Genomic DNA, 13454 nt, shown 5'->3' with positions numbered 1-13454 from the left:
CTACACGAGGTCTATCTGCGCTAGTCGTCCCTAATTTAGCAGTGTAAGACTAGAGGGAAGGCAACTAGTCATCACCACCCACCGCCAACTCTTTTACCGTCACATTATAACGCCCCACGGCTGAAAGGGCGAGCATGTTTAGTGTGACAGGTGTGACAAATTGCGAGTCGAGCACCCTAACCACCTGGCCATGCCGGGCCTTCAGACTCCTTAACCAGTTTGTCTTAAGCGTGATAATATGAACGTCATTTTCTTATTTCCATACTATGGAAATAAGCATACTAAACACATTGTATTTGGCTTCGTTATATTTTATCATAAACCGTGTCGATTCTGTTGAGAGTATCGACTTACCTCTATTCGAAAGTTATTAATAAATATTAAAAGTCCAATTATTGTGACAAATTTAAACCTTATTCGTCCAGTATGAAAGTAATAAAACAATTTCGTGTCAGCAAGACTAAGCAGATTTATTTGCCGGTTTGATTTCACACAACAACAACAAAAAAGGTAATTTCCTGTAAGAAGAAACACAAGACTTTAACCAAACTTTGTCCTGAGCAATTACAAACTCTTATAACTTCCTTTTCCTGAACCACAGAATAGAAAGAAAGAAAAAAATAACATGTTTTAGTTGTTTAGGTTTAGACTTTGATGTATAGGGAAAATGTCAACTCAGTGGTGTCGTTGTTTCTCAACATCATTTTTTGAAGGCTGACTTTGTAAATTCTACAGATATGGGCAACAATGAAACGCCACCTGCTATTTTATTATATTAGATATCAATGGTTTTAATGGACATGTCTTGATAAATACCAGAAAATCTTTTGTTGGTGTCATTGTCCTTTACATCAATTGTGACAAAATTCCAATATGTTACATTTGAGAAACTTTTTTCTTACAAAAGAATTGTATATTTAATTAAATTTTGAGTTACTGAAAAGCGGCCATCTTTTTCCTAACGTACGATCAACAATGCTGGTATAGATGGTTTAGGCAGTTCGTCTATGATGAATAAAACAAAGATGAAACAGAAGACAATGTTCGATATAATATTGGAGGACTGAAGGTAGCACAAGCAGATTGGACGGCATTCAGAAAGGAAAGACTGTACGTATTTACACACTAACAGTGTCAGGGGGAAAAAAATCCAATGCAATATAAAGCAATCCAGATGACGTAAGCGATCTTAAGACTATAGTAAATAAACAGCTGGTCAATTTGGGTGACAAGTGATGCGTCAATGTGAGTAATGAGTCATGAGACAGTATTAATTAGTAACAGAAACGAGACTGATAAAAGTTAACGCAATAAACCTAAAGTAATGCAAATGAACGAGCTATTCACCTCAACTTTGGTATCCAGTTCATGCTTCACAGCTTTCAGAGATAACGATTTTAGTACATCTTCTTCTTTACTGGTGGTCGACAATAGGTTATCTGTTGCTAATGGAAAAAAAGTTAAGAATTAATGTTAACTAAACAAAAGTTAATCAAAACTCGGTAACCCCAACAAACAAACTCTGAATAGATAGATGTTCTAAGAATTTATGAGTGAAAGTAAAAAATAATGCACAGCAATATGTCAATCACACTATATCTAGTGCCGAGGAGGTCTTTCGCACAATACCAGGGCTCAACTGGCCAGCTGGGATACAACAAACAAACTGATAGCTAAACAGACATGGATACATAAAAAGACAGATAGATTCTGTCTAAAGAAAATTAAAAATGTTGTATGAAACAGATTGCTAACTCAATCGTCTCTTTCTATCGTTAATCTTCCAAATTAGAAAATCTAAATCTAATTACAAGAGATATTTCTTAAGTATCCAGTTCACGTACAAACAATTCACAAATATCAATCGAATTTTGGTTTCGAGTCTCAATTAGGCCAAAGCTCGAACGAACAGTTCCCTCGTCTGTGGTCACACCGTTGAATGACCTTTGTAGCTCTAAAAATAAATACAACGTTATATATGTTATTTGTTTGTTTTTAGAGCAAAGCCACATTGGGTTATCTGCTGTGTCCAACGCAAGGAATCGAACTACGGATTTCAGCATTGTAAGTCCGTAAATTTACTCTTATCCTAACGGGGGACTATATTTTATTAGTTTTAATGTATCTGGAACCTTCAAGATTTGATTTAGTATTTTATTTAAAGTATCATATTTTTATTTTATTTCACTATCTTAGTTTTTTCTTCTTCTCATTATATCTGTATAGTGTTCAGTTATGTATTGGTGAGTCCAGATTTCTAATTATTTCTCTCTCTCTCACACACACACACACGCACACACACACACATATATATACACCATCCATGTTGTTTTAGTATTAGCATCTATGCCAAAGATCCGAAAGTCACTACTATCTATGGCTTCAACAACAAATGAGTGTTAAGGCATTAAAAAAATATGGCTACACATTTTATATGTAACTAAATATTGATAAGATTTATGTGTTTGTTTATTTAGAATTTCGCGTAAAACTATACACGGTTTATATCTGCATAGCCGTCATTAATTATGAACTGGCACACCACCACAGAGAAGGCAGCTAGTCAACTCTTGGGCCACTATCATCTGACCGAATAGTGGGATTTTGGCAGTCACTCTTCTAATGCACCCACAGCCCCAAAGTGCGGAGCGCGTTTTTGAAAAACAAAACACAATTAAGTGAACCACTAGTCTAAGTCCGATCATCTATAAAACACAATAAGATACTGTGATGAATAAATATATATACTTTGCACAAGGCAATTTCACATGTTGTATAACATTGCAATAGATGAAGTCACATTTTGTATAAACCTTGCACTGCATAAAGTCACATTTTGTATAAACCTTGCACAGCATAAAATCACATTTTATATGAACCTGATATTGGATAAAGTGTTGTGAAAACGCTATCTTGTTTCTTAAAGTTTCGTTCCTAGACAGAATAAAAATCACGAAGAAATTCACCAGCAAGTAGAAACAAATTACAGGTGAAATGCCACATCCAGATGCTAACGCTTTGTCCAGAACCTGTATACTGCTGGGCTAGACTAGATATGAGTGATGCAGCTGAAAGAGACAGTCGTCACAACAGCTGCTTCTGGGTATTGCAGGTTTTTAGTCAATGAACACACATACCCTTAACAATGGTAATTTCTCAGTACTTTCAGTCTTTTACACATCATTATTTTGTTCAACGAATCAAACTTAAACATTCTCGTTTAAATGCACTTTCAGTACTTTCATTACGCATGGCCAAGTGGTTAGGGCACTAGACTCGCAATCTGAGGGTCGCGGGTTCGAATCCCCGTCCCACCAAACACGCTCGCCATTTCAGCCGTGGGGGCGTTATAAAGTGACGGCCAATCCCACTATTCGTTAGTACAAGAGTAGCCCAGGAAGTGGCGGTGGGTGGTGATGACTAGCTGCCTTCCCTCTAGTCTTACACTGCTAAATTAGGGACGGCTAGCGCAGATAGCCCTCGTGTAGCTTTGCGCGAAATTCAAAACAAACAAACATTACGCGGGCCACTCACTGGAAGATCATATTTAACTGCTTGCCCTTGCAACGATGTCACAAGTTTCTAGCCTTAGCAACCCAAGTTCAATCCTGGAACTAACACTGCGACTAGTCTAGATAAATAATCAAAATGGTGAAATAAATAAATAAGTTTATTATCTTATTTATAATTGTTCATATTTTACTCCTTGTTCTCCCTCTCTCTCTGCGTTTCTATATTAATTTAGTACTGGGTTCCAGGTGGTAAGAGGAGTTGCAAAATTTATCAGGGTGTTTAGGTGTTAATTGGTTTTTACCCCTGAAACTGAAAATTTATAATAAACTGAAAAGAAGACAAGTCTCCAACGACTAGTACGTGCATGAGGTTATTAACTTGTAGTTATAGTAATGTACTGTAGCGTTGTAAGTCCACAGACATACCGCTGTGCCACTGGGGGGCAATATAGCATGAATTATTGATGTATACCACTTCAATGAGTTTAACTATTAAATTTAAAAAGCTTATTTATAAAACAACAAGCTATAAGACTTAAGTCATAGCATGTGCCTAGGCAGAGGGATGAAGTGGGTGCAATCACACCCCTAAATAGCACCCGTATACGTATAAAACATGTATTACAATTAATTTATCTACATAAAACATTTCTTGAAAAACATTTTAGTTCACATTAGGATAAGAGAAAGAATTTCGTCGACTTTCGAAGGGGTATTATATTAGACGATCAAGAGAGAAAAAGAACGGAAAGAATGACACCAGTAATAATGCAAAGTGGACAAAAAATGGTTCAGGTTCTTCCGAAAATGAAAAAAAAAGTTCTTTTAACTTTTTAAGTAAGCTTAATAAAAAAATCTTTACCAGTGCGATTCTTATCGGAGCCATTATTACCAATGTCATTTTTTCAACTGTGCACTATTACTGGACACCAGTTGAAGCCATTTCTTCAATTGGCTGTTCACAAAACATCTGTTCTAAGAGTCTATTATCAGTAGTAATTGAATTGGAAATATGCATGGTACTGAAAATAAAAGCGGCTGCGGATCACTGGTGATTGAGTGAAAGAAAATACAGATAATCAGACTTAAAAAGTGATATAAACACCAGTATTTTTTGTTATTTTCCAACAGACCGATTCCTTTGCTAATCAATAGAATTCGAATATCTGCAACCTATACCACGCGGAAAACTTCAAAAACTGTCACATGGAAGTCGACAATTAGTCCAAAACACTACTTTCTCAGATGCACACAGAGAAACAGCTTAAGATGTGCTTAGAAACACAACAATTGTCAAAGAATGACTGAAGCATGTGATGTAATTTCACCCTTTATAGTGCCGAAAGTGAAGTAGCAATATGAAGGAAGAAAAACAATACAAAAGGAACTTGATCTTAGTCGTAATGTTCCAGTTGTTCAAGCTGTTGGACATGGTATAATTATGTGGGAATCGTTCTTGAAGCCAAAGGTGAGTCTATTGATATCTTCAGAAGAGTGGATATCGAATACACAAAATTATTTAACAAAAGAAACTCGCGCGTGAAATGTCAAAAAGCAAATCTGCTAAAGTTACATCAACAAATCTTAAATGGTTTGGTTTGTTTGGAATTTCGAGCAAAGCTACATGAGCTACGCTAGCCGTCCCTAATTTAGAAGTGATAGACTAGAGGAAAGGAAGCTCGTCATCACAACTCGCCGCCAGTTCTTGAGCTGCTCTTTTACCAACAAAAAGTGAGATTGACCGTCCCATTATAACGCCCCCACAGCTTAAAGGGCGAATATTTTTGGCGATAGGGATTCAAAGCCATGACCCTCAGATTGCGAGTCGAGCGTCTTAACTACCAGGCCATGCCAGACCTAAAAATGTTAAAATATTATTATTATTTATATATGTTGCTTATAATGAAAGAAAGGTACTAAATATCTATAAATTAATTGGGTGGGGAGCCTCAGTCATGATGCGGAATGTCCTGCGAGGACTAGTGCTAAGAAATTTTGACAACCCCTGATCTAGACTACTGGATTCGTCGAAGAGCCTGCATGACAGAGATATTAGCTACCTTTCTTATCCAACACAGTCACGGGATCTCAACCAACTAAGAACATCGGTGACCTTTCTTATCCAACACAGTCACGGGATCTCAACCAACTAGGGACATTGGTGACCTTTCTTATCCAACACAGTCACGGGATCTCAACCAACTAGGGACATCGGTCACCTTTCTTATCCAACACACTCACGGGATCTCAACCAACTAAGGACATCTGGTCACCTTTCTTATCCAACACAGTCACGGGATCTCAACCAACTAAGGACATCGGTCACCTTTCTTATCCAACACAGTCACGGGATCTCAACCAACTAAGGACATCGGTCACCTTTCTTAACCAACACAGTCACAGGGATCTCAACCAACTAAGAACATCGGTCACCTTTCTTATCCAACACAGTCACGGGATTACAACCAACTAAGGACATCGGTCACCTTTCTTAACCAACACAGTCACAGGATCACAATCGACTGAGCATCTTTGGGATGAACTTGTGTGTCAAATTAACGATAATAATCCTCTACTGGCATTTGTGAAACAAACACAGATGACTAGGTTACAATAGAACAGGACATCTTCCGGTATTTAGTGGTGTCTATGCTATATTAGTTTATTATCGCACCGCAAGGTGATCCAACCTGCTATTAGGTCAGGAACCCTAATAAAGTGACCAGTCAGTGCATGCACGTCAACAATATTATCATTTTTATCTGGAAATACATATGAATGCCTTTAAACAAATACTTCTGTGATATTTCTTTAACATTTTATCAAACGCAAACATAATGATCTCCGGTAAATCATGTATGACTTATATGGAAAGCGTGTAATTATATCGTAAAGTTACTTAATCAACATTGATTTTAATCATTTGTAAGAGTTCTTACGCAAGCTGGTTCACTAACTATTCGAAAATGCAACTGCTTATAGGTACAGAAAAGAAATATTCCGAATTTTAAGAATTGACGATAATACACTTAGAATAACCATTATTCAAAAACCTAATAATATTTTGTATAGTTCCAGTAGAAACCTGACGGAGCACTTGTTTCAACTTTAACATTTGTCTGTATCACGTCAAACTGACATGTGACACTACTGTGAATAAACACTTTACGCTGTTACTAGCAGATATTATAAATAAATATATGCTAAAGTTTGGGCAAACTACAAAGAAATCGTCGGCATTACTCTCGATTCAACTCACAGCATTCCTTTATCATTCATTATATAACAAAATCAATAAAGTTCGCAGGCCGCGAGACGTTTAAAAGTCACCGAAATAAAAAAAGCACTTAACAATTTAGCAGCAATTTATATCTTCACCACGCTTTTAACAAATACAGAATAAAAGCAGAGATAATAATAACAAGGCTTATTTCAACATGTATCCACCACATCGTGAAATATTATACGCAGATAAGTGTCGTGTAGTTTGTGTGTTTCAACACTGAAAGCATTATTTCTGATTATTAGTTAAAATACAGGCGCAATTTAAAAGAGGGGAAGAAGGACAAGTAATTCAAGTTCTGCTTAGATAGAATAGTTTATATAATTCGTGCACAAGTCTTGAGCTTATACGGAAAGTGACAAAAACAGAGCTTCATTAATATTTTGAAAAGAAAAATAATGACTGCAGATACCCTAATTTATTCGTGTTTATCACAATAGTCTGCCTACGTCGCGTCCTTCGCAGGAATGGAACACTAGTTATAAGAGTCGCAAATCATCCAGAGTACCGCTCATGTGTTTTATCTGTTTAAATAATGAAATAACACAGTGAAGAATAACGCATACATTCTATGTTGGTTATTATTGTGACGTAGCGCTCACTATACCAATAGCTCCCTCTTGTGGATAGCTCTGCACTTGTCAAACTATGACGCGTATGTACGAGATCTGTCAAAGTTATTACGCTGATATAATTAAAAGTTGTTATATCTGTTTAATAAATAGTAAATTTGATTTTACTTTCATGAAATTGATCACACTTCAAAACAATTTAAATTCTTTGACAACCCTATACGTATAGTATTTTCAACAATACTACAACGTGGCCTGGAATGCCAACCTCTGGAGATAAGATTCTACTTAACCCCCACCTCACCCCCTAGTAGTATATTTTTCTTATGTTATGTGTGAGAGCTGCCACTTTTCAAAAATAATCCAGACAGTAAAAACGGGAGCGTCATTTCACAAAAGTCTTGAGAGGAAGGGTAAAGAATGCTGACATCGTGTGGGCCCCATTAAGCTATGGCGTAATTTGCACATGTGTGTTAACACGGCCTGACTAGAAATCTCTCTCCAAAACTCTCATTTGTCACCCCCGAGCTTAGGGGGTCCGCCCCAAAATAAACAACAACAAAAGGCTTCTAGGTGAATAGTGGCAAGGACATAGAATGTTCTGACCTTTAAGCGCACAACATCTTTTTACTCGTTTTTATTATCTCTTTATTTTATTGTTTTAGTTTGTGAGGCGGCTCTGGAAGGGGGGGGGGGTATGTCTGCTAGACTGTTATATCTCCAGCGTCATGTGGGTCCTACCTCCGTACACATCTCCAAAACTAGGTTAGACTTTATATTTTCGCACTATGTGGCTTGTGTGCTGGTGTCATTTGTTATCCTGTTGCTACTATGTGGCATATATGTTGGTGCCATTTGTTATCCTGTTGCTACTATGTGGCTTGTATGCTGGTGCCATTTGTTATCCTGTTGCTACCATTTCTTTATTTTTTTCTACGAAGAAAGATTTTTTTCGTTAAATTAGTATTTGTTTATCTTTAATGGTTTGGCCAGGCAATTTTTAACGCTCTTTTTTCCTTTAACGGATAATGTTACTTAACTGTATCTCCTGCTCGATATATACATAGGTAGATTTTTATTATGTATGCATACACGCACATTTTATCTAAAGTTACATTTTACATTTATTTTAATTGCCATCTTTTCATTTTAAGTTTTCCTTCACGATTATCGTTTGTTTCTATTACGTTGTTAGTGAATACCGAAGCTCTTCGTGGTGTAAGAACCAATACAGTAATGAGCTTTTTTGAAAAATCGAGGATAGGAAATCACTGTGAGTAAAGTTTTAACGATTAATTTATGAGACTAGTCGTCACTACTTAAGACTGCATTAGTGAAATCATACAAAACTGAGAGAGGATGCAGGGGACCCACCCCCTTCCAACAGACTACGAAACAAAGATATGCCTAGACCTAAAAGAAAGTAAATTTTTCAATAAAGTTTCGTGATCTGGTGAAAGAACGTCTCCTAACCAAAGATCCGGATCATATGACATCAGCAGCATTATAGGAAAGCTATTATTAAGCTGAATACATATAATATTTTCGCACTACTGGCATACAAATCACAAGTATTTATGCACCACTGAGCTCTAACTATTCATAAAAAACTCCTTTTGAACGTTTATAGTTTATTGATTTTCAACAGGAACAGCTGTTAATGATGTCTTTTTTCACTTACCTTCCCCTCCTTTCTGAATACCAGAGAAGAATGAACTAATGGCAGGCTCCAATGAGTTGGTATTGTCGGATTTGAAAACAGATTTCATCTTAGTGGTTAATTGAGGTGACGTCTCTATTGTACATTTCTTCCGGATTCTTCCACAAAACTAGACTTCGGACAGATCAAGCACGCAATTAAAATTAAAGCTAATTATCATTTGAAACAGTGATATAATCTGGAAAAAAAACCAACAAAAATTAAACCTAATCATCATTTGGAACAGTGATATAATTTGGAAAACAACCAACACAAATTAAATTTAATTATCATTTGAAACAGTGATATAATCTGGAAAAAAACCAACAAAAATTAAACCTAATCATCATTTGGAACAGTGATATAATTTGGAAAACAACCAACACAAATTAAATTTAATTATCATTTGAAACAGTGATATAATCTGGAAAACAACTAACAAACTTTGAGTCGCTTGTTTCTGGTGAACGCGTATCTTGGACATGGTATGCTTTAAAATTGAAAACATCGATAGTTTTTATACACTGCGATTCCATCTTATACTTCGACTTTCCCGCCTAAACTGATTTCTTTAAAGATTGTTATGATATTTTTGCCCATTTTGTGAAATAAAAAAGTATATTATACACTTGAACGACGTTACTACAATTATATAATCAGTCTGAAATAGGAAACATATCATCTCATATTGAATAACAAATCCCATACCTTTATATCAGCTGAGTACTGCGGTTGTAAACTATATCAGCTCAGATATTACCTACATTTTGTAAAACTTTTAACAAGCGAACATTTTAACTCTTGAAATACGGTGATAACAAAAATGTGTCAACTTACAAAAACAGCGAAGACTGTAGAGTTTGACGATCAAGTATTTCCTGAAGAAGTATTAGAAACCTTACAGCAGCTCCGGAAATCAGCAAACTAACGACCTGTTGACAGTGCTTTTCATGGGTTTCAAGTAACGTCCGCTAGATGGCAACAAATGTGATAACAAAAAATCAATATCGTCCTACGTAAAACTGATGTGGCTCAACCTATCACCGACTCTACTTGCCTACGTTGCTTAGAATCATATACTAATAAGAATTTCGAACAGGTCTATGTAAATATCTCTCTGATTACACTGAAATTAGTAGAATAATATAACCAGTTACGCATTTTATATAAACTGAAAATGAGTTGATTAAACTTTTTAATAAAGCATATTTTATCTAAGCTGGAAACATATAACACAGAATAAGAAAGTGTGTGTGTGGAGGAGGGGGGTTTCCCTCTAAACTTCGACCTGGTAGTAAAGTGCCCCTTTATATGGAGCATAAAGATTTGTGTACAATTATAAAGGAAATGCGCCGTTTCAACTTTGAATTCAATGGTCACGGTTAACATAATAAACAAGGTGCCCCCCCCCCCAAAAAAAAAATCGTGTCGCCGCCTATGGTTGGTAGAGATAAATCACTCGTCAATACCATGCGTACCTGATGCGTAACACTGATAACGAGTCAAACAGTGCAATAACGTCTGGTTGCAAAAATTGCAGGATAAGAAGATTATAAGACTAACTGGAGCACGTGTGCAGTTTAGGCTTAACAAGTCGCATGCTTACTGGCCGTCAAAAGAAAGAAAAATATGTATGTATGTTTATTAGTTTAAGATATCCTTGTTTTTATAACTGTAAACAATAAAATATGTAATAAGCCTTAAAACAAAATATTCCATTAGTACTTGAGAAACTTATGGTAAATATGCATATTACATTTTTAAAGTTAATTCACACGGTACATTTACAGCTTAGTTATAACAATTAACGATTTCAAAGCTTTGTCTAAATAGTCTTCAAATTTTAACGCATATAACACAAAATACGGATTCTTTTTCGCTAAAAATATTATGCATCTACAAAAACACTGCACGTGAAATGTGTAATGTGGTAAAAATTAGTTGACAGTTAAAAATCGAAATTTCAGGTAGAACTTAAAGAAAACACGGTAACTTAAACAAATAAAAACTAGGTTACACGACATGTAACAACATATTTGTATCACACGAATCAGTACTTGCAACATAATATCTATACATGCGGAAAATATCCATTCATATCTTATTTTTCATGTCAACGAAATAACAACTTCTATATAATTTTTCAAACATTATTTGAAAATAGAGCTTCTTATACGCCACTAAAATAAGACTCTAGCATAAAAAATGTATTTAACGAAATAATAATAACATACTTACGTATACTTCGTGTGAAGTTGGAAATAAATAAAATGTTTTAAAGTACAAATAATATCCTGCAACGATATACTGAGGAAATGTATCCCCTCTCGCACCTCGAAGAAGAAACTGTTTCTGTCACCTAGCAACAATCACGTCGTACATCACGCGTTCCCTTTTATACGAGTTGCTATAGTAGCATTGATTATTTTCAGCCCCCGCATATTGTGAAATACTATCAACTTGTCCTCTTATGTGAGTCTGTTTTCACCATTTTTGAATTATATGAGAAAATCAAAATCCATTATTTTTAACATTCTTATAAGCCATTCTTAATGAATGTTATAAGAATTATATGAGAAAACTAAAATCCTCTGTCTTAACTGGTTTAGAAAGTCAGTCCAAGGAAATATTGTAAGAATTATATGGGAAAACTAAAATCCTTTGTCTTAACTGGTTTAGAAAGTCAGTCCAAGGAAATATAGTAAGAATTATATGGGAAAACTAAAATCCTTTGTCTTAACTGGTTCAGAAAGTCAGTCTAAGGAAATATTGTAAGAATTATATGGGAAAACTAAAATCCTTTGTCTTAACTGGTTTGGAAAGCCAGTCCTAGGAAATACAGTAAGGATTATATGGGAAAATTAAAATCCTTTATCTTGACAGATTTGGAAATTCAGTTCTAGAGGCTGTCAAAACTATTGATTCAATCACAGTACTGATAGATTTAAACAGTCTTGACTTTATGATATGAGGATAATTTGTACAAGGTAGACAAAAAACACTTAAGATGGTTAAATGGTATTCTTAGTTGAATTGATTTTCGCACACATATCAGATAGGTAGATCCGCTTTTAAGAGTAGGGTAGAACAGTTAACTTGTGAAGTAGTCTGTATTCGAAAACTTGACTGAACCTTCTTGTGTAATAAATAATGAAACTGGATGAGTTTTGAATGAAACAAAAAGAAAATACAGCGTACATACTTGAGTAGAGAGGACCACAGTTGATAATTTACTAGCTGGTGTTTAGTCAGAATTGATCTCCGCAGAACTAAAACACGATGGTCTCAAATACGGTCTTTACTCAAAGATGTCCTAGTAGAATCGATCCTAGAAAGCCCGTATAAATTCAACAAGTAAACTCGGTTTCTTTTTACAGTCGACAGTCTCACCTCCTGACCTTTGTTCTCTTACAATATTTCCGAGCACCCACGCTTATCTTCCGAGTATTTAGTTAGTTAGTTTTCACTGGCAGTGACATAGACATCATTCATTCAGTCAATAAAGGATATTACAGTCAGTGACCTTTTCAACCGAGATTCACTGTATTAACAATATCACTTGGGCAGAATAGACATTATTTACCATAGAGAACAAAAAACAAAGCAACTAGAACAAGGTAAAATTCAACGAATTTGTAAACTATGTATTTATGCTATAATCAATTGCAGAGATAAACGAAAAAAATACAAAATTCCAAATGACTAAAAGCAGGTAGAGAACATATGTTATGTTTGCATATCAAATTAATCAAGAAAATTTGATATCTTGAAGGAAATTTTAGGTTTAAACATTCCACAAACAAAACACCCATATTATTGGTTAGTAAGTCTGTAAACTTACCACTGACCCACCGGGGGGAGGGAATTAATGTTTCATTAATTGGCTTAGTGATATATTTTATGTATGGAATTACTATAAAAGTCTTATAGGAATGTGTGTCTTATAAAACTCGTGCTAACGTTTCTATAAAATATTCATTGTATAGGAGTATTTATAAGATTTTATAATTATTTGATTGATAGGACTCTTACAGGATGTTTTCATAAGGGTAATCGAGAAGAGTGAAAGCTAAAAACGCTAGAATTAGGATTTAATACTTACGATTTGCACAGCGCACACAAATAGCTCATTTCAGCTTTGCGCTTAACAATACAACAAATAAGTTTGTTTATCTGTTTGTAAATTAAGCACAAAGCTACACAATGGGCCAACTGTGCTCTGCCCACCACGGGTCTCGAAACCCGGTTTCTAGCGTTGGAAGTCCGCAGACATACCGCTGTGCCACTGGGGGCACAACAAATAAACATACAAATTAATTTTTGGTTATGTTTTCGGTTTGATTCCAATATGCGCGCAAAGCTACACAATGGCAATCTTAACTAGCTAT

The 13454-nt window shown here is 35.4% G+C and overlaps 1 protein-coding gene across 5 annotated transcripts in view; it reads right to left on the bottom strand.

The window, feature by feature from the left end:
• Positions 1 to 11406, bottom strand: part of LOC106459622 (period circadian protein-like) — a 51674-nt gene extending 40268 nt beyond the window's left edge. For 2 of the 5 annotated variants that reach the window (XM_022386153.1, XM_022386157.1), the window contains exons 1-4: positions 11305 to 11406; positions 9904 to 10037; positions 9049 to 9201; positions 1348 to 1445 (exon numbers count right to left, since the gene is read on the bottom strand). In XM_022386153.1, the coding sequence (XP_022241861.1) occupies positions 1348 to 1445; positions 9049 to 9136 (186 nt within the window). In that variant the 5' untranslated portion in view covers positions 9137 to 9201; positions 9904 to 10037; positions 11305 to 11406. Of the gene's footprint in view, positions 1 to 1347; positions 1446 to 9048; positions 9202 to 9774; positions 9854 to 9903; positions 10038 to 11304 lie in introns of those variants that run through there. The other 3 variants (XM_022386154.1, XM_022386156.1, XM_022386155.1) reach the window with 3 other exon arrangements.
• Between the last annotated feature and the right edge of the window lie 2048 nt (positions 11407 to 13454).

This window comes from Limulus polyphemus, unplaced genomic scaffold (assembly GCF_000517525.1).
Source record: "Limulus polyphemus unplaced genomic scaffold, Limulus_polyphemus-2.1.2 Scaffold639, whole genome shotgun sequence".
Taxonomy (NCBI): Eukaryota; Metazoa; Arthropoda; class Merostomata; order Xiphosura; family Limulidae; genus Limulus; species Limulus polyphemus.
This window is presented reverse-complemented; position numbering and strand designations above follow the sequence as displayed.